We start from the raw sequence: 19131 nt of genomic DNA on the forward strand, positions 1-19131 counted from the left end.
TAAAAGCTGACTGTCATTATTCACAGATCATGACTTCAGACTGGCCAAAAAATTAGTATGCCTCTGAAGCCTCTCTGTGCATATTTCATGACTGAAAATGGTAATCTCAATAATTTCTCTGATAACGTTGAGAACTCGAGAGTTGTTAAAAACAAATTCTAAAATGCAACAGTTATAGTGTTTGATGCAGACTTCTGGCAAATCCATTACTGGATCAGGCCAACAATTGCTTTAGCAATCCAGTGCAAGCATCTGGCAGGAATTAAGCTCTCTGCTTCGTGAGGGTCATTCCAAAACCACTTGTTTTTAAATATGGGAGTGCAGAATGTAGTATAATTAAACAGAGAGTTTGTGCCCAAATGAGGCTACGTTGAAGTATTTCATAAACACATTAAATAAAACAAGATGTCTGGAAACAACATTAGGTCAAACCACAAAAAACAGTGTGCATGGATTTTGCTTAAGTTTTATTTCTCTCTTTCTCTGGTTTTAAAATTATTTTCACCATTCTCTATTTCTCCACCTACATTTAATTATTTACCTAAGTGCCAGCAGCAGGGAGCCTGTTTCAATAGCGAAGTTTTGTCAGGATGTTGCCCAGAGTCTCTCCGCTGCATGTTATGTACTGTGGAAACTACAAAAGCATTATTAATACCCTGATTATGATTACGTGCCCAGCTGGGGACCAGGACTTGGTACTAGTCTTGGTAAGACTGTGTCCAATAAGGAAGTTATTTCATCATATTTGTTGTCATATTTTCCTCTGAATTAAATAATACGCATGTAATGATGTGCTAAAGTTGTGATTTAGAGTCAGTGTCAGTGACTTAACAGGTGGCACTCTTTGCTTCAGCCAATAAACATGTTGGATGGAACAAAAAACAAGTGGGTAGGCTGGAAAAAATGACCTTATTTTATGCTGTAACACCATAAATTTGTACTGCATGATACAGTCACATTGAGAAAAATGGAACTTTTGTTCCCTCCAGCATTTTGATAGGTAAGTGTCTGGATCCTTGGACTGAGGTGTGGCATCGGATGGGAGCTGGAAGAGCTCACATTGGTTTGCAGAGTATTCTATGGGAGATGATGGAGAAGCACCCATTATGCTGTGTGATAATCCATGACTCTTTACATTTCTGTACTTCTCATGCTTTTTCCTGTGACCAAGGCTGTGTCTATGCTCCAGGGACTATTCTGCCATAGTTATGTTGACGTAGCTGTGCCAGCAGAGCCTTGTAGTGTAAGTGCAGCCTACACCAATGGAAGAAGTTTTTCACTTGTTGTAGGAACACTGTTAGCTAACACACAGTTAGCTTCTGTCAACATAGCTGCGCCTACACTGAGGGTTAGGTCGGCATAGTTGCATGGGTCAGGGGGTTGAGTTTTCTTCACACTGCTGACTGATGTAGCTACGTTGACCTAACTAAAGGGTTCCTTACCTTGGAACTCACTAACACACACTTTTGACCTGTCTTTCAGATTTTAGTTCATAAACTTCCCGATGGCAGAGAACTCCGGGGAAAGATTGTGGAAACGGAAGCATATCTGGGTGGGGAAGATGCAGCTTCCCATTCAAAGGGAGGGAAACAAACTGCAAGAAATACAGCAATGTTCATGAAACCGGGAACCTTGTACGTGTACCAGATCTATGGGATTTATTTCTGCATGAATGTTTCCAGCCAGGGTAAGTGGGGACTCAAGAATTATAATGATTATGGCATGAGGTGCTTCCATAGTGCAGATATTCATACTTGCCATGTCTCAGTCATTTATGAGCTTCATACAGATTCTTAGTCTGCAAAGACAGTTGCTACCACCACCTTTGCCTCCCCTCATGACTTAGGGTCCTGTGGCACCTTTAACACTAACAGAAGTATTGGAGCATAAGCTTTCGTGGGTGAATGCCCACTTGCGTCTGATGAAGTGGGCATTCACCCACGAAAGCTTATGCTCCAATACTTCTGTTAGTGTTAAAGGTGCCACAGGACCCTCTGTTGCTTTTTACAGATTCAGACTAACACGGCTACCCCTCTGACACTTGACACTCATGACTTAGTGTTTCTGCCCATGGACCTCTAGCTAAAAACAACCCCGGAAGACTTGGCCCTCTTTAAATTTAATGTTGCCATTGTCAACTAGTGAGTATTACACACACGTTGCAGGCAGGGCCTGTCTCTGACCACGTGTATGTACTGGATTTAGCACAATGGGGACCCGATCTCAGATGAGGCCTCTAGGCAGTACTGGAATACATATAGTAAGATTTGAGTCTCTAAGGTAGAATCTGTATTTGCCAAACTTTTCTTAGGATGAATTTTAAAAAATTCTCAGTGTTGTTATCCTGAGATGCTGCCTCATATGTGCAAACTTTGTGCTAGACAACACTGATGGTGGTTCTTGGTAAATTTGTTTACACTCTTTCAAGGACACAATGTAGCCTGATCTATAGATTATGTATTAATTATATTGATTAATTAAGAATTCTCCGTTATCACTTTGAGGGTTGACAGGTTCTTGTCCCAAGATCAGGCTCAGTATTATTAAAATTACTATATATTTGGGAACCGCGATGTGCACAGTTGCAACACTCGCACTATAGGAACTCTTCTATCACCTGGATCGATCGGTCTTCAGCTGTTGTTAAGACTGCGCCGATCACAACACCTCTGCCATTCTTCTTGCACTCTTGCCTTTCTTCTCCATGTTCGTCCGAGACGTTTAACAATGTCATCTTCCCATCTTCTTGGAGGCCGACTGGGTGGTCTTTTCTGTTCTTGCGGGTACCACCCAGCAATGATTGCGGTCCACCTATTGTCTGTGAACCATGCTGTGTGGCCCACCCATCGCATCTTGTTATATCTGCTTTCCACGACAATATCTTTCACACCGGTGCGTTCTCTGATCATTTCATTTGGGATCCATAAGGGAAATTCCCAACATAGCTTGTTCCATTGCCCTTCAGCCACCAACAGCCACTGTTCTTCTCTCTTCGTCAGTGCCCACGTTTCACTGCCATACAGCATGGTTGGCAGCACTGTTGAATTGAAGATATTTGTATGTGTGGTCTTGTTGATTTTTCCTTTGAGGATGTCCTTGATGGAATTAAATGCATACCATCCTGCCCAAATCCTTCGCGAGAGTTCTCTGTTCAGATCTTGGCGCATATTAACTTCTTGGCCCAAATATATGCACTGTTCCACTTCTTCGATTTCTTCTCCTGTTATCATTTGGGCTTTTTGTAAGACGTCTGATCGCATGTATTTCATTTTCAGGCCGACCTGACTGCTTTTCTTGTCAAGTCTTCGTAGCATGTTCTGCAGTTGGTTGGTGCTTTCGGCAATTAGTACGATGTTGTCTGTGAATCTGAGATGAGATAATCGTTCTCCGTTTATGTTGACACCACTCCTCCAATTGATCTTGTTCATAACCATTTTGAGGCAGGCGGTGAATAATTTCAATGAAATCATATCTCCTTGCTTTATGCCTTTCTCGATTGGGATGCAGAGGGGAGTTTTGAGGAGAGTAATGTCTGTTGTACATCCTGTATTCTCTTCCTGCAACAAACTGATGTACTGCGTGTTAATGCCCTGCTCTGTGAGCGCCTTTAATAATGTGTTAAACTCGATTCTATCAAAGGCCTTTTCGCAGTCGACGAAAGCAATGCACAGCAGGAGTTTGTATTCCCTCGCTCTTTCTAGGAGCTGACTAAGGGTAAATATATGGTCGATCGTGCTAAAATTTCTTCGAAACCCTGCCTGCTCTCTCAGCTGTTGTTCATCCAGACTCTGCGAGAGTTGGTTTGTTATCACCTTTGTAAAGAGCTTGTAGATGTGAGAGAGCAGGCATATAGGGTGGTAGTTCTTAAGATTTTCTCAATTGCCCTTCTTGTGCAACAAGATGGTATTCGACTCCTTCTAGCTTGATGGTATTTTTCCTTCTTCAAGATATTGACTGAATCTTAAAGCGAGGGCCTTCCAAAGTTTTTCGCCTCCTGCAGAAATAATTTCTGACGTTATTCCAGCTTTGCCTGGATCTTTTCCCTTCTTCATCTGGTGTAGTGCGCTTCAGACTTCGCTGACGATTATTGGGAGAATGTGTTCTTGTGACTCTTGGAGCGTTGGAAGAGGGACGTTGATTCTTGATTTGAACAGTTCTGTATAGATGTCCTTGCAGACCTTCTCCATCCCTGCTGTGTCGATTACTCTCTCTCCGTCCTTGTTCTTCAATGCTGTTACGCTCAGTCTATACTGTGTCAATTCCTGCTTGCATGTCTTGAGGCTCTTGCATAATTCAGCTGTTTTGAGGAACTTTTCTTTCCGGAAGTTCTCAAAGTCATCCTTCAGTTTTCGCCGTATAAGCTTGCACAGAATGGAGTACTTGAGGTTGTTATCTGAGCTCCTTTTCATGTTTCTCCGCTTCTCCAACAAGCTTTTTCGTTTCATTCGAGATTCTTCCTTTTGCCTACTTCAGCTTTCCAATTTCAGCCGCTTTTATGCAATGTCTCAGCTTGTCAGCAAAGATGCTATAGTCCTTATCACACTTTTCCGTCTGGGTCCAGTCAAACCCAGAAATCACTTTCTTCAGCTTTGCTTCATCGAATGTCTTCGGCCGTTGTTTCCTTTTTGCCATCTGTAACGCCTTCTTTTCCACCGCTTTGTCGAAAATCAACTTCGCTCTAAGCAGGTGATGGTCACTGCTGGTGTTGAAAGGCTGCACCACAGAGACGTCTTGAACAATGCGCCTGTTATTGACTAAAATATAGTCGATTTCATTCTTGCTCTTCATGTTTGGCACGATCCACGTCCACCTTGTTGTGGTCTTTTTGTACCAGGTGTTTGCCACGTACAGTTCTTTAGTAGCGATGGCAGAAACGAGCCTTTCTCCTCTTTCATTCCTTTTGCCACTGCCATATCTCCCTATGAACTTTTCACCAGCTTTCCCTCGCCCAACCTTGGCGTTAAAATCTCCCAGTGTGACAGTGTAAGTGGACTTTTGCGTGAGGGCTCTTTCGAGCTCTCAGTAGAATTCTTCCACTTCTTCGTCCTCACTTGCACTTGTGGGAGTGTAGGCCTGGATGAACTTAAGGATAGCTTTTGACTCCATCTGAAGATGCAACACACCAATACGTGATGATATTAGCTGGCATGGTATGACTTTCAAAGACCAATCCTTACTGATGATAAATCCGACTCCTCCAACATTTCTAGTTCCATCTCCCTTTCTGAGCCTCACAGTGCTTCTATCCTTCCAGCTGACTTCCAACTCCTTCTTTCGTCGGGTTTTGCTGACACCAAGGCTATCGCATCTTATCCTTTTCTTCTCCGCCGTCAGATGGTTTAACATTTCTTCCCTTGCCAGCGACCTACAATTGTAAGTACACACAGCTAGGGTTGTCCTTTTCCATGTTAGCCTAGCACTTGACATTTTTAACAGCCTCTCGTCACTCAATTTCTGCTCCACCACCGTAGAACGGTTCGATAACGTGCAGGGAACTAAAACCCATTTACTCATGTTGTTTTAGCTGTTAACTTCAAGCCATCCCACTGGCTAGGCGGGCAGGCAGAACTCTTCTACATTTACCATAATTTATTAATACATTTAGCACAGTCATAAACACTCTAACTCAGGTAGATAGAGAGAATACAGAATGTACATCTGAATATCCATATATTCACATCATCCCTTGCAGAACAACCTGAAATGTTAGCCATCATCTTCCTCATCACCATCACCTTCCTCATCATCACCAGTGGCCATTATTCTGGCACTTCCCAAGGGCTACATCTCTCTCTCTCTCTCCTCCCGCACACAGGCTGGGATACAGCTTTTATAATATGTTACACTAACGCCACTATGTTTAATGCGGTGGGGTTTCTCCCCTCTTCCTTATTTGTATTTCCTCACCTACCAAAGTTGGCGTGTCATTCTCCTATAGGTTAGCATATTAATGATCTCAACTTATTATCATGTAGGTCAATCTGTTGCCATGGCACTCTTGTGGTCAGATATTTGTGGACGTTCTATCCAAAAGCTGGTGTTAGTTCATGTTCCTGTGGTTGGCTGATGTCATTATGGACAGAATTCCCCCTCTCACTCTTAGTTTCAGTTCCCCAAAATTTAGGGGTCATTGATCTGTGCCAAAGTTCCTAGGCCTCAAGTCTTATGCTAACTGCTGAAGCCAATGTCTTACAGGATACAGGCTTGTAGGTTCCTTATATTTACTGCTGAATATAGGCAGAATATAATGAAGGCAAGGCAATGAAGATAATAGAATATCAGGGTTGGAAGGGACCTCAGGAGGTCATCTAGTCCCAACCCCCTGCTCAAAGCAGGACCAATCTCCAGACAGATTTTTGCCCCAGATTCCTAAATGGCTCCCTCAAGGATTGAGCTCACAACCCTGGGTTTTATCAGGCCAGTGCTCAAACCACTGAGCTATCCCTCCCCCCCAAGGCAGGTTAGCCGTATGGGCTATAACAAGTCCTCATATCTGGTGGAATGATGGGAAAATTTGGTGTCTCCTGCCCAAATCATGAGGGGTTGCCGCTGTTGGAAAAGGACTGTGAAATTTCAGAGTCTGTGCCTTGATTTACCTTAAAAGAAAACTCTGTTATTTTTGAAGAACTTCAAACTTGTTTCATTGTTATTGTTGTTTTTAAAGATAATTAAACTCTCAGTCTTCTAAACAATTTATGCACACAAAGATTGAAGTAAACTTCCTGCATTGTGATGATAATATTAGGAAGCCCTCATCAGGGGAGCTGGGACTGCAGTTGGTGTGAAGGACTTCAAGTTATATTGAAACTTATCTGAAAATATCCTTCCAAGCATGCCACTGTCTTATTCACTGACTTTCCTTCAGTCCTACTTTCTCATTTCCTGCACAGTTTGCTTGGAATAAAGTTATGGGTTACTAAAGACATCCTAATATTGCAATAGGTTATTCTTAGAGGAACTATTTATTTTATTTTGGAATTTTCAGATGATATTTTTTAATGGTTTTGCATCTGTGCAAAGGAGGTATTTAAAAAAAAAAAAAAAAACACTTGGCATTTTCCTAAGTAGGAAGCAAATGTTTGTAGTACAAGTGACCATGAATCTCCAAATGTCAGTCTTTGGAGCCCAGCCAGTCAGTGTCAGGTTAAAACCATAGGGAAGAACTAGTATATCTCCCATGGCTGTTCCAGGAGGAATCTTGTGTTCCTGAATGGAAGAGTCTGGATTGTGTTGGACCAGTACATGTGAATTTCATTAAGCTGTCTCTGTCGAATCTGTCCAGATAATAAAAAGCAGATAGCTTCCTCTGCTGGGTTGGGGATTATACAGCTTGAAATATTGTAAATAATAATCTTCTGTTAAAAAAACAACCACAATCTTTTGTGCTTAAATTGAGTCCCTTGACATGATAGAAATTGGCTCTGTCAGCAGCTTTTCCTCAGATACCTGTGTTCAGCTTATTAGAAGGGCTGATCTCTGTGTGTGGTCTGTTCATATATTTACTGGGTTGTTTTTGTTTTAAGATAAAAACCTGTCCTCATCAGTAGCCCTACAGGAGATTTGTCCCTTGTGGGCTTCTCTTCCATTGTACGTCTGAGTCTAGTATTGGAGCTGAAAGCATCAGGTAGGTTGGTGAAGCATTTATACAGCTACATGTCAGGACAGGTAAAGAATAGCTAGGCAGAGTCTGTTGATACAGATTGCCTTGCCCTTGTAGTAGCTTCCAAGGACCAGTCTACATTTAGGAAATCTGTCCCCTTGGAACTGCACTGATGTCATTGTGCTGTGGCAGACATCCAGCATTGGTGCAGAAATAGCTGCGATTCTTTTTTGGGGTACCCAGAGCTGCGAGTCATTGTTACCCCCCCTTGCCTCCGTGAGAGAGAGACTTGTTTGTGATAAACACTGTGTCAGGTCCCTGACACCCCCAGTCTGTTAGTCACCCAAACAAATTCCTCAGGGCTCTACCAGCCCCTGCTTTGCCTTGCAAGTTAACACTGGATGTACCCCAGTCCCTGAGCTCCTCTGAGCATCAGCCCCTGTCACTGGATGCTCTCAGTAATTACCAGATTTGCTATTCCCAAAGGAACAGTATATACACACAGCTTCATTGGTACAGCTCAGGATCAGGGTTTGTAGGACACCATAGCACACAGATGTATTTATAGTGAAACAATTGTAAGTTTATTGTCAGAGATAAAGATTTAAGAGATACTGAGAAAGGATAATGGAAACAGAAATGGTTACATGTAAAACAAAAGGTATAACACGGTCCTTAGAGCCTACGTTTACCTTTAACGGGCTGAAATCCTTGTCTAAAGCAAGGTCTCACCTAAAGTGTCTCACCTAAAGCTTCTACCTAGTTTCACCAGCCTACATGGCTAGGATCCACCATTCATGAATGCAAAAGGCGCTGTCCTTTTTGCTCCTTCGGTGATGGACAACCAAAATATCTGTCTTGACCCCCAGTTACAGACCAGTAAAAGTTGGAAACGCCCTCCATTTGTTCTTCAGTGTGCCGACCCTCATGGGGACTTCTCAGCCTCATGTTGACTTGGAATGCAAATGTAGCTACTATGTGTTTGGCTTACAATGCTTAATTTACATCAGAGACAGGGATAGGTGAATGGATATAGATAGTTTGTCTGGCAGAAAACCTGTTTGTCAACTTTACCTTTTTAAATAGTTTAAAACATATTTTAGTAGGTACACATAACTGCTTACACACCATCTGTAAGTACAGCTTTCATCACTTATGGCCAGTGTGTCACCAGCTTTCATTTGATACCTTACAAGTCATTATTTATAGATAAATACCATGAAAGCAATGTGTTAACAGTAGTGAGTTTGTCAGGCCTGATAGGAGTTGCCGACAGAGTAGTGAATCCTTTGCCAGTTGGCACTGCGTTGCAGAGTGTGAAATTTTTCACACCCCTGAGTGATGTAGTTAAGGGACCTAACTTTGTAGTGTAGACCAACCCTTAGTTTCTCCCTGCCTCATGGAGTCACTCCCTATGGACAAAGATTAGGCCCAGAATCCAAGGTTTAAGAACTGCGTCTCCTGTGTATATTCCTTCTCTGTGAGCCATGAGCATCCACACTGCCTCTGTTGTCTGGGAGAAGTGCATATCTCAGCTAAGGGCAATATTTGCTGTTCATTTCCCCCTCAAACCTGTGAGGCACAAGAGCTGCGGCTAAGAAAACATCCTATGGAGAAGGCTATGAGACCTCAGTCTGATCCAGGCCACGGAGACTCCCCCATACATCAGCCTCAACTGACGAGCAGCATGCCTCCGAGTACGAGATAGGGAGCAGAAGCCAGAGCTGTAAGCCTAAGAAGTCATCATCTAGGACTTCTCATGAGAGTAAGGGGTGCTCCTGTAAGCATAAGGACAGATCTCCTTCCAGGTCTGTATCCAAGTCGGGTGAATCCTCAGATGTGGGCAAGGATCGAAAGAGAAGAGTTCTGATGGAACCAATTTCAGCTCTGATTCTTAAGCCTAAGGATTGGCATATACTTACACCATTTAAGAGCTTCCAAGTAGACTCTTCGATGGTACCAACCCACCACTGTAAAGACCTGCCATCCACAATGATTGTGGATGCACAAGATCTATCGTTCACGACTACTTTCACATCATGGACTCTGGGACAAACTGAAACTTTCACCTCACCAGAGGATAACTTCACCCTACCTTATCCTTAATCTCCTCTTCTTTCGGGTCTGACCAGAGACATTATGACATGGAGAAGGAACTACCTCGAAAAGAGGGGAATGTTTCTTTCTTCATTCCATAGGCTGGAACTTTCAGCCACTGGTACCAATGGCACTGCCTGTTGAGCTGGAACCAACTTTCTCTTTGGAGGCTCCAAAAGTTCCTTCACCCCCAGATAGGGCGGTGACTCCAGACAGGGACGCAAGAAAATCAGGGATCTGTCCTCCACCTACATATGACTATTCAAGGGACGGAAGATACCCAATGCTGTGGGGTTCCCCTCAACCAGTCGATCTTTTATGTTGGGGCCCATGGGATCCATATGGCAGACATTCCAGTTCCATCTGTCAGTCCCACCACACCTCTCCCATGCAACACCTGATGGCTCCATCGGAGTATGAGGGAGAAGAGATTGAACTGGATCTGCAGGTCCCACCGGCACACATGGGTGTGTCTTCGTCCTCAGCAGATGAGGCAATTGCCCCATCTTTGCCATCACCACCTGTTGACTACAGACTTCTGCAGAGTGGCGAATGACCTCCAGATTCCACTAGAAGAGGTGCAAGATACCCAGCAATGATTCCTTAAAATTTTACAACCTTATGGCCCAGTAGAGTGATCCTTCCAGTAAGTAAGGGCATCATGGAACTAATGAGGGTAGTTTGGCACACTCTGGCTGCCTGCACCTCCACGCTGAAAAGGCTGAGAGGCACCATTTTGTACCAGCCAAAGGAGCGGAGGTCGTCTTCACACACCGAGCACCCAGCTCCGTTGGTGGTGCAAGAAAGATCTAGGTCACAACACCCCAAGGCTACACTGGCAGACAAAGGCTCTGAACAATTTGTCCTTCTAGGGAGAAAGGTGTTTCTTCTACAAGTCCTCAGTTCCATGTTGCTAACTACCAAGACTTTTTAGCAAAATATGATTTCAACAATTACTTGAAGATCTTGGACTTCAAGGACAAAAACCATAAAGAGGACAGGACCCAATTCCAGGCCTTTATTGAGGAAAGCAGTCTGGTGGCCAAAACCTTCCATCAAGCTGCAGTGGGTGCAGTTGACACTGCAGCTAAAGGGGTAGCCACGGGCATAATCGTGGCTGCACACGTTGCGGTTCCCCAGGAACAGGGCCATCCTTTGGACTTATGGGGCCCTATGCAGTATTATTAAACTGGTGCCCCTATGCCCAACTTGGGGCACAGTCACCATCCTGCCTGCGGAGCCCCAGAATAACCCCACCACCATTGCTGACACACACCGAGCTTTGTACACAGCAGATGCTGCAGCAGCCCTGGCTCGCAGGCCGGGGGTGGAGGTGGGGGAGGCAGCAAAGGCTACCGAGCTGCCTGGCCCACCTCATGGCGGCGGAGAGTCACAGTTCCCCACAGAGACTCCTGTACCCTCTCCCTCACGCAGAATGCCCGGTGCTGGCACATTCGGCTCTGTGAATACGGCCCCTGCCTAAGGAGACTGCAGCATGCGCTGGGTGTGCGGGAGCCGACCTGCTCTTACCTGCTGTCCCGGTGGTGCCCCAAATTTTTGGGTGCCCTACGCAGCCGTGTATGCTGCGTATGCCTAAGGACAGCCCTGCCCAGGAAGGTTCAGAACACCGTAGAGGACATGCCTTTTGATTGATCTAATTTATTTAACAAGAAAACTGACAAGTCTCAATGCTCCTTGAAAGACTCTAGAACAACCCTCCGCTCCCTGCACATTTACATCCCAGTCATGAACAGAAAACCTCATAAACAGATATACAAGCCAAGACTGCCTCCTCAACCATTCTGCACCAGCGCTCATTCGACCCACCATACACAAGCCAGAGGGTGCAGAGGCCTAGATGCTACCAGATTCTACCAGAACTGCAGCTACTCAACCCATGCACCATCTAAGTGATGAGCAGGCACTGCCTACACCTATTGGTGTCATCACTACTGTCCCCCCAATCTTTGGTGGCTACCTCAGTCTTCATACACAACTGGAGGGCAATTACACCAGACAAGTGGGTACTAGAAATCCTCTACTGCAGAGACTCTAGAGAGCTCTTGGCTCCTCTTCAGGGACCACTGCCAATTACTTGAAGATCTTGGACTTTTCAAGTAGACTTTCTGTCAGGAGGCAGATTGTCTCCTCTAATGAGGAGCCATAGAACAAATGCCACCTCAACACCGTGGGAAACTTTTTTTATTGCCCATGCTTCCTAGTCCCCAAGAAAAATGGAGGATGGAGACCCATTCTCAACCTTTGGCAAATCCCATTCTCAACCTTTATTTGCAAATCAAAATTCTGAATAGTTATGCTAGTAGGAGAGTGAACCAAAAACACTCATGGCTCATCTGTCCTACACTATTTTTCATAAGGAGGTTTCCCTTCACCTGCAATTCATCCCCAAAATAATTTCCGAGTTACACATAGATTGATTTATCTCCCCTCCCCCACTCTGCGGAGATGGGGTACATGGGGAGGGGGTGAGAGAGAGACTGAGAGAGTTGGCTGCTGGGGAAATCTCAGACCAGTGCACTGTCTTTCTTTTTGAAGGGCACTCAGTCACTCACCGTTCAGACCTCAGTAGCTCTGAGTCCCCCTGAGCCAGGCTGTCCACTCTGCCTTGCTCTGTGGAGATGGGGTACAGGGGTGGGGAAAGGGGGACACCCTGACATTAGCACCCCCTCCCTCCCCATCCCTCCACCCCCCACTCTGCACAGCCAGCAGGAAGGTCTCAAGAGCAGCTGCAGGACAGAGCAACATGGGGGGAGGGGCACCTGATCACAGACTGCCGCCTGTGCACACCAAGCTGGCGGCACTTAAATCTCTGCTGCGTGGCCGCCCAAGTGCACAGCTTACAGGGAACACAGATCTCAATGAACCTCCAGTTACAGGTCTGTAACCTCCATTTTGTGTCAGCACGTGCATCGATGTCATTAGGGGCTTGCACCAGTGTTACTACGTCAGTGTGCTAAACTGGTGCAGCAAGAATCCAGTGTCTCAAACATTCTGGCCTTCCCGCCTTCAGCCAGCCATAAGATGGTGGAGGAAGTCCCCTTTTATAGGGAGAATTGCCTGCTAACACACAGGGCAGATGCATTGGGTTTCCTGGATACATGACAGGACTTGGTACTGCTTTTCCTGTGACCTTCACTGTGACCATGCAATAAAGAAAAAGCAGTGAGAAAATAATCCATCACAGAGCGGTAGATGAAGTATGGTCTTTCTACATTGCCAACTCTACCACATGGGAGAATCGTCCTACAACTTGATAATGCTTCAGTCATTGATGTCCTATATTGGACATAAGAATGGCCTACTGGGTTAGACCAATGGTCCATCTAACCCAGTATCCTGTCTACCGACAGTGGCCAATGCCAGGTGCCCCAGAGGGAGTGAACCTAACAGGTAATGATCAAGTGATCTCTCTCCTGCCATCCATCTCCACCATCTGACAAACAGAAGCTAGGGACACCATTCCTTACCTATCGTGGCTAATAGCCATTAATGGACTTAACCTCCATGAATTTATCCATTTCTCTCATAAACACTGTTATAGTCCTAGCCTTCACAACCTCCTTAGGTAAGGAGTTCCACATGTTGACTGTGCGTTGTGTGAAGAAGAACTTCCTTTTATTTGTTTTATTAATTTGTCCAATATAGGACATCTATTAATTTCATTTGGTTACCCCTAGTTCTTGTATTATGGGAATAAGTAAATAACTTTTCCTTATCTATTTTCTCTACATCACTCATAATTTTATATACCTCTATCATATCCCCCCTTAGTCTCCTCTTTTCCAAGCTGAAAAGTCCTAGCCTCTTTAATCTCTCCTCATATGGGACCCTCTCCAAACCCCTAATCATTTTAGTTGCTCTTCTCCGAACCTTTTCTAGTGCCAATATATCTTTTTTGAGATGAGGAGACCACATCTGTATGCAGTATTCAAGATGTGGGTGTACCATTGATTTATATAAGGGCAATAATATATTCTCCGTCCTATTCTCTATCCCCTTTTTAATGATTCCTAACATCCTGTTCGCTTTTTTGACCGCCTCTGCACACTGCGTGGACATCTTCAGAGAACTATCCACGATGACTCCAAGATCTTTTTCCTGATTTGTTGTAGCTAAATTAGCCCCCATCATGATGTATGTATAGTTGGGGTTATATTTCCAATTTGCATTACTTTACATTTATCCACATTACATTTCATTTGCCATTTTATTGCCCAATCATTTAGTTTTGTGAGATCTTTTTGAAGTTCTTCACAATCTGCTTTGGTCTTAACTATTTTGAGCAGTTTAGTATCATCTGCAAACTTTGCCACCTCACTTTTTACCCCTTTCTCCAAATCATTTATGAATAAGTTGAACAGGATTGGCAGGGCTGCCCAGAGAATTCGGGGGCCCTGGGGCAAAGCAATTTTGGGGGCCCCTTCCATAAAAAAGAAGTTGCAATACCATAGAATACTATACTCTCGTGGGGGCCCCTGTGAGACCTGGGTCAAATTGCCCCACTTGCCCCTCCCCTCTGGGCGGCCCTGAGGATTGGTCCTAGGACTGACCCTTGGGGAACACCACTAGTTACCCCTCTCCATTCTGAGAATTTACCATTAATTCCTACCCTTTGTTCCCTATCTTTTAACCAGTTCTCAATCCATGAAAGGACCTTCCCTTTTATCCCATGACAACTTAATTTATGTATGAGCCTTTGGTGAGGGATCTTGTCAAAGGCTTTCTGGAAATCTAAATACACTATGTCTACTGGATCCCCCTTGTCCACGTTTGTTGACCCCTTCAAAGAACTCTAATAGATTAGTAAGACACGATTTCCCTTTACAGAAACCACATTGACTTTTGCCCAACAATTTATGTTCTTCTATGTGTCTGACAATTTTATTCTTTACTATTGTTTCGACTAATTTGCCCGGTATTGACGTTAGACTTACCGGTCTGTAATTGCTGGGATCACCTCTAGAGCCCTTTTTAAATATTGGCGTTATATTAGCTATCTTCCAATCGTTGGGTACAGAAGCCGATTTAAAGGACAGGTTACAAACCCTAGTTAATAGTTCCGCAATTTCACATTTGAGTTCTTTCAGAACTCTTGGGTGAATGCCATCCGGTCCTGGTGACGTGTTACTGTTTAGTTTATCAATTAATTCCAAAACCTCCTCTTGTGACACTTCAAGCTGTGACAGTTCCTCAGATTTGTCACCTACAAAGGATTGCTCAGGTTTGGGAATCTCCCTAACATCCTCAGCCCTGAAGACTGAAGCAAATAATTCGTTTAGTTTCTCCGCAATGACTTTATCGTCTTTAAGCGCTCCTTTTCTATCTCTATCATCGAGGGGCCCCACTGGTTGTTTAGCAGGCTTCCTGCTTCTGATGTACTTAAAAAACATTTTGTTATTACCTTTTGAGTTTTTGGCTAGCCGTTCTTCAAACTCCTCTTTGCCTTTTCTTGTTACATTTTTACACTTAATTTGGCAGTGTTTATGCTCCTTTCTATTTACCTCGCTAGGATTTGACTTCCACTTTTTTATCTCTTACTGCTTCTTTTGCATGGTTGTTAAGCCATGGTGGCTCTTTTTTAGTTTTTTTTTACCGTGTTTCTTAATTTGGGGCATACGTTTAAGTTGGGCCTCTATTATGGTGTCTTTAAAAAGCACCCATGCAGCTTGCAGGGATTTCACTTTAGTCACTACCTTTTAATTTCTGTTTAACTAATCTCCTTATTTTTGCATAGTTCCCCTTTTTGAAATTAAATGCCACAGTGTTGGGCTGTTGAGATGTTCTTCCCACCACTGGGATGTTAAATGTTATTATATTATGGTCACTATTTCCAAGCGGTCTTGTTATTATTGCCTCTTGGACCAACTCCTGCGCTCCACTCAGGACTAAATCTAGAGTTGCCTCTCCCCCTTGTGGGTTCCCGTACCAGCTGCTCCAAGAAGCAGTCATTTAAAGTATCGAGAAATTTTGTCTATGCATTTCGTCCTGAGGTGACATGTTCCCAGTCAATATGGGGATAATTGAAATCCCCCACTATTATTGAGTTCTTAATTTTGATAGCCTCTCTAATTTCCCTTAGCATATCATCTTCACTATCACTGTCCTGGTCAGGTGGTCGATAATAGATCCCTAATGTTATATTCTTATTAGAGCATGAAATTACTATCCATAGAGATTCTATGGAACATGTGGATTCGCTTAAGATTTTTACTTCATTTGATTCTACGTTTTCTTTCACATATAATGCCACTCCCCCACCTGCACAACCTGTTCTGTCCTTCCGATATATTTTGTACCCCGGAATGATTGTGTCCCATTGATTGTCCTCAGTCCACCAGGTTTCTGTGATGCCTATTATATCAATATCCTCCTTTATCATGAGACACTCTAGTTCACCCATCTTATTATTTAGATTTCTAGCAGGGCTTGCCTGGGAAGATGGGACCAAACTGTTTTGATGTGATCCCCTCATGTGATAGATCTGGCAGTGCAGGCAGGCTCTAAATCAGCCATGCAGAAAGCCAAATCCACATGACTTCACAATTTGGCACTCCAGGTGATGAGTCCCAGTAAAGGAGGGTTTTCATGAGATGAGCCCATTACAGAGCACATTTCCAGGGAGTTCAGTACTTTTTTTTCTGCAAAGGCAAGCAGGGATCATAGACACTGATATCTGAACGCATAGAACAGAGGTCACCAAACTGTGGGGCATGTCCCCTAGGGAGGCACAGAGGAACCTTTGGGGCAGGGGTGTGGCAGGGCCTGGGCCAGCCCCTACGGGGGGCAGGGAGAGAGCACTACCCAGCCCCTCCCTGCCCCCAACTCTGCTCCAGCCCGGCCCACAGCTGCCTCCCCAGCTCCTGGTCCTGTGCCTGACCCCATGCCCAGCCTCGGCACGGCTCTGCATCCGGCCGCTAGCCCAGATGCTGCTCTGCTGCCAGCCCCGCCCCCAGCGTTGGCTGCTGGTCGCAGCTCCATTCCCTGTCCCGCTCCCAGCTGTAGCCCCACCTTTAGCTGTGGCCTCAGCTGTGGCCCCAGCCTCTGCCCCCTTAACTCTGTCCACACACCCCCCACTTCCCCAGAGCTGCGGCCCCACTCCTGGCCCCAGGAGGGGCAGGGGGAATGGACAAGGGTAAGGGGGGGCATGGCCCCTCAAAAGTTTGGAGACCACTGGTATAGAATGACTAGGGGCCTGTAGCAATAGAGCATGACTTTGTATGCTACTCGTAATTCCCATAACAGCAAGGGTTGCTATTGTGGGAATTATAAATGTTGTTATTCTTTGAATTACAGCAGCAGCTAAAGGCCTCAATCAAGAGCAGGACCCCATTGTGCTGGGCGCTGTACCGACACTGAGATTCTCCCTGTTCCAAAGACAAACCAGACAGATAAAGTGTGGAAGGGGAAACGGGTGCAGAGGGGGGAAGGAACTTGCCCAGGGTTGCACAGCAAGTTAGTGGCTGAGTTTGGAATAGAACAGTGAGCGGTGTCCCCTGCTTTATGCAGTCTTTTTTGAGGGAAAGCTGATCAATCCAACTCCCCATCTTGTCCGTGTATGTAACCTCTGGAGGTGGTGTCTCTATGTGACTGTCCTATCTGTCACATTTTCTGGTATGACACCCTCATGCAGGAAGGATACGTGTGCCCTGATTAAAGTCCCTTGGTTGGTCAGTCTTTAGCATCGTAACATTTTCCAGCAAGGGCTTAGGGTCGTTGGGCATGTTCGTTTAGCTAATTTTCACTCAGAAAGATTGCCTTGAGGTCTACACTTGCTCAGCAGGGCTCAAGTTTTTCCCATCCCAAAACAATTCAGAGTCCTAAGCTCTTGACATTGACACAGTAGACAACTTTTGAATTGACAGATTCAGGGATGTGTATGCAGACAGCGAGTCACACTTCTGCCTCTGTGCTAAAATACATACAAATATAGTATCTGGAGACAGAACAAGAGCTGGAATAACAAAACAAATGTAACTCAGATCATGCAGGACTTTCATGATCAGCTCTAGAGGGAAAGCAGCATTGCTTAGAGAGTCCTAAAAATGTCAGTAACCTTAAATCCACTCAGCTGTTTCAACATCATATCTTTGTTACTGTTAAAGCTGAAGCACATTTGGAAGCCAAGCAGCTGCTAAGATGCATGACTAGAAAAACAGGCAGTAGGTCAGTGGAAAACCAGAAGAAACAATACAGACAGTTCTTTGGTGAGCTTTGTGCAATTTTTTCATTGTCACGTTCGGCATTTGCCTTATGTTCCCAGAAAGGGTTGACAACCCAATCTAGAAAACGTAATTTGTGAAATAATTATAGTGTTTAAAGTATTAAATGAAACAATATCAATTCAGCAAATTACATAATGTGTGATTCATGGGATCTAAAGTAAAACACATTTTTCCTTTGGCAAAAGCCAGCTGTGAAATGTCACATCAGACATGGTCGTTTAACTGGCCACTTCAGTACTGTTCGGAGTGAAATCTCACCACTTATGTACAAGAGCCTCAGTGGGCTATTTCCCCTCCACCTGTCCACAGCTGCCTTATTTCTAATACATCATTTCTCCTGTTACGTTTGTACATCATCACAATTATGCACTTTACTTAGAAAGGAAGCATTAAATGATTAGAACACATGGTTTATAGTGATAGACTCAAGGAGCTCAATCTAGATGGCTAAGGGATGCCTTGATTAGTCTATAAATATCAACATGGGGAGCAAATATTTAATAATTGGCTCTTCAGTCTGGCAGAGAATGGTATAACATGATCCAATGACTAGATGTTGAAACTAGACAAATGCAGATTGGAATTAAGACAGAAATTTTTAACAGTGAACGTTATTAACCATTGGAACAATTTATCAAGGATGGTGGTGAAGTCTTCATCACTGACCATTTTAAAATCAAGGTTGGATTTTTTCTAAAAGATCTGCTGTAGGAATTATTTTGGGGAAATTTCTGGCCTGTGTTATACAGGGGGTCAGACTAGATGATTACAGTGGTCCCTTCTGGCCTTGGAAGCAATCATAGAATCATAGAATATCAGGGTTGGAAGGGACCTCCGGAGGTCATCTAGTCCAACCCCCTGCTCAAAGCAGGACCAATTCCCAACTAAATCATCCCAGCCAGGGTTTTGTCAAGCCTGACCTTAAAAACCTATAAGGAAGGCGATTCCACCCCATCCTAAGTAACCCATTCCAGTGCTTCACCACCCTCCTAGTGAAAAAGTTTTTCCTAATATCCAACCTAAACCTCCCCAACTGCAACTTGAGACCATTACTCCTTGTTCTGTCATCAGGTACCACTGAGAACAGTCTAGATCCATCCTCTTTGGAACTGCCTTTCAGGTACTTGAAAGCAGCTATCAAATCCCCCCTCATTCTTCTCTTCTGCAGACTAAACAATCCCAGTTCCCTCA

General features: G+C 44.4%; 1 protein-coding gene across 6 annotated transcripts in view; it reads left to right on the top strand.

Annotated features, from left to right (window-relative positions):
- MPG (N-methylpurine DNA glycosylase) overlaps positions 1–19131 on the top strand; it is a 57639-nt gene that overhangs the window by 16047 nt on the left and 22461 nt on the right. For 5 of the 6 annotated variants that reach the window (XM_034783067.1, XM_034783068.1, XM_034783072.1 and 2 more), the window contains 2 exons: positions 1483–1687; positions 17821–17922. In XM_034783067.1, coding sequence (XP_034638958.1) covers positions 1483–1687; positions 17821–17922 — 307 coding nt within the window. The remainder of the gene's footprint in view (positions 1–1482; positions 1688–17820; positions 17923–19131) is intronic. The other variant, XM_034783069.1, reaches the window with a different exon arrangement.

The sequence above is a fragment of the Trachemys scripta genome, chromosome 10 (genome assembly GCF_013100865.1).
Source record: "Trachemys scripta elegans isolate TJP31775 chromosome 10, CAS_Tse_1.0, whole genome shotgun sequence".
Classification (NCBI taxonomy): Eukaryota; Metazoa; Chordata; order Testudines; family Emydidae; genus Trachemys; species Trachemys scripta.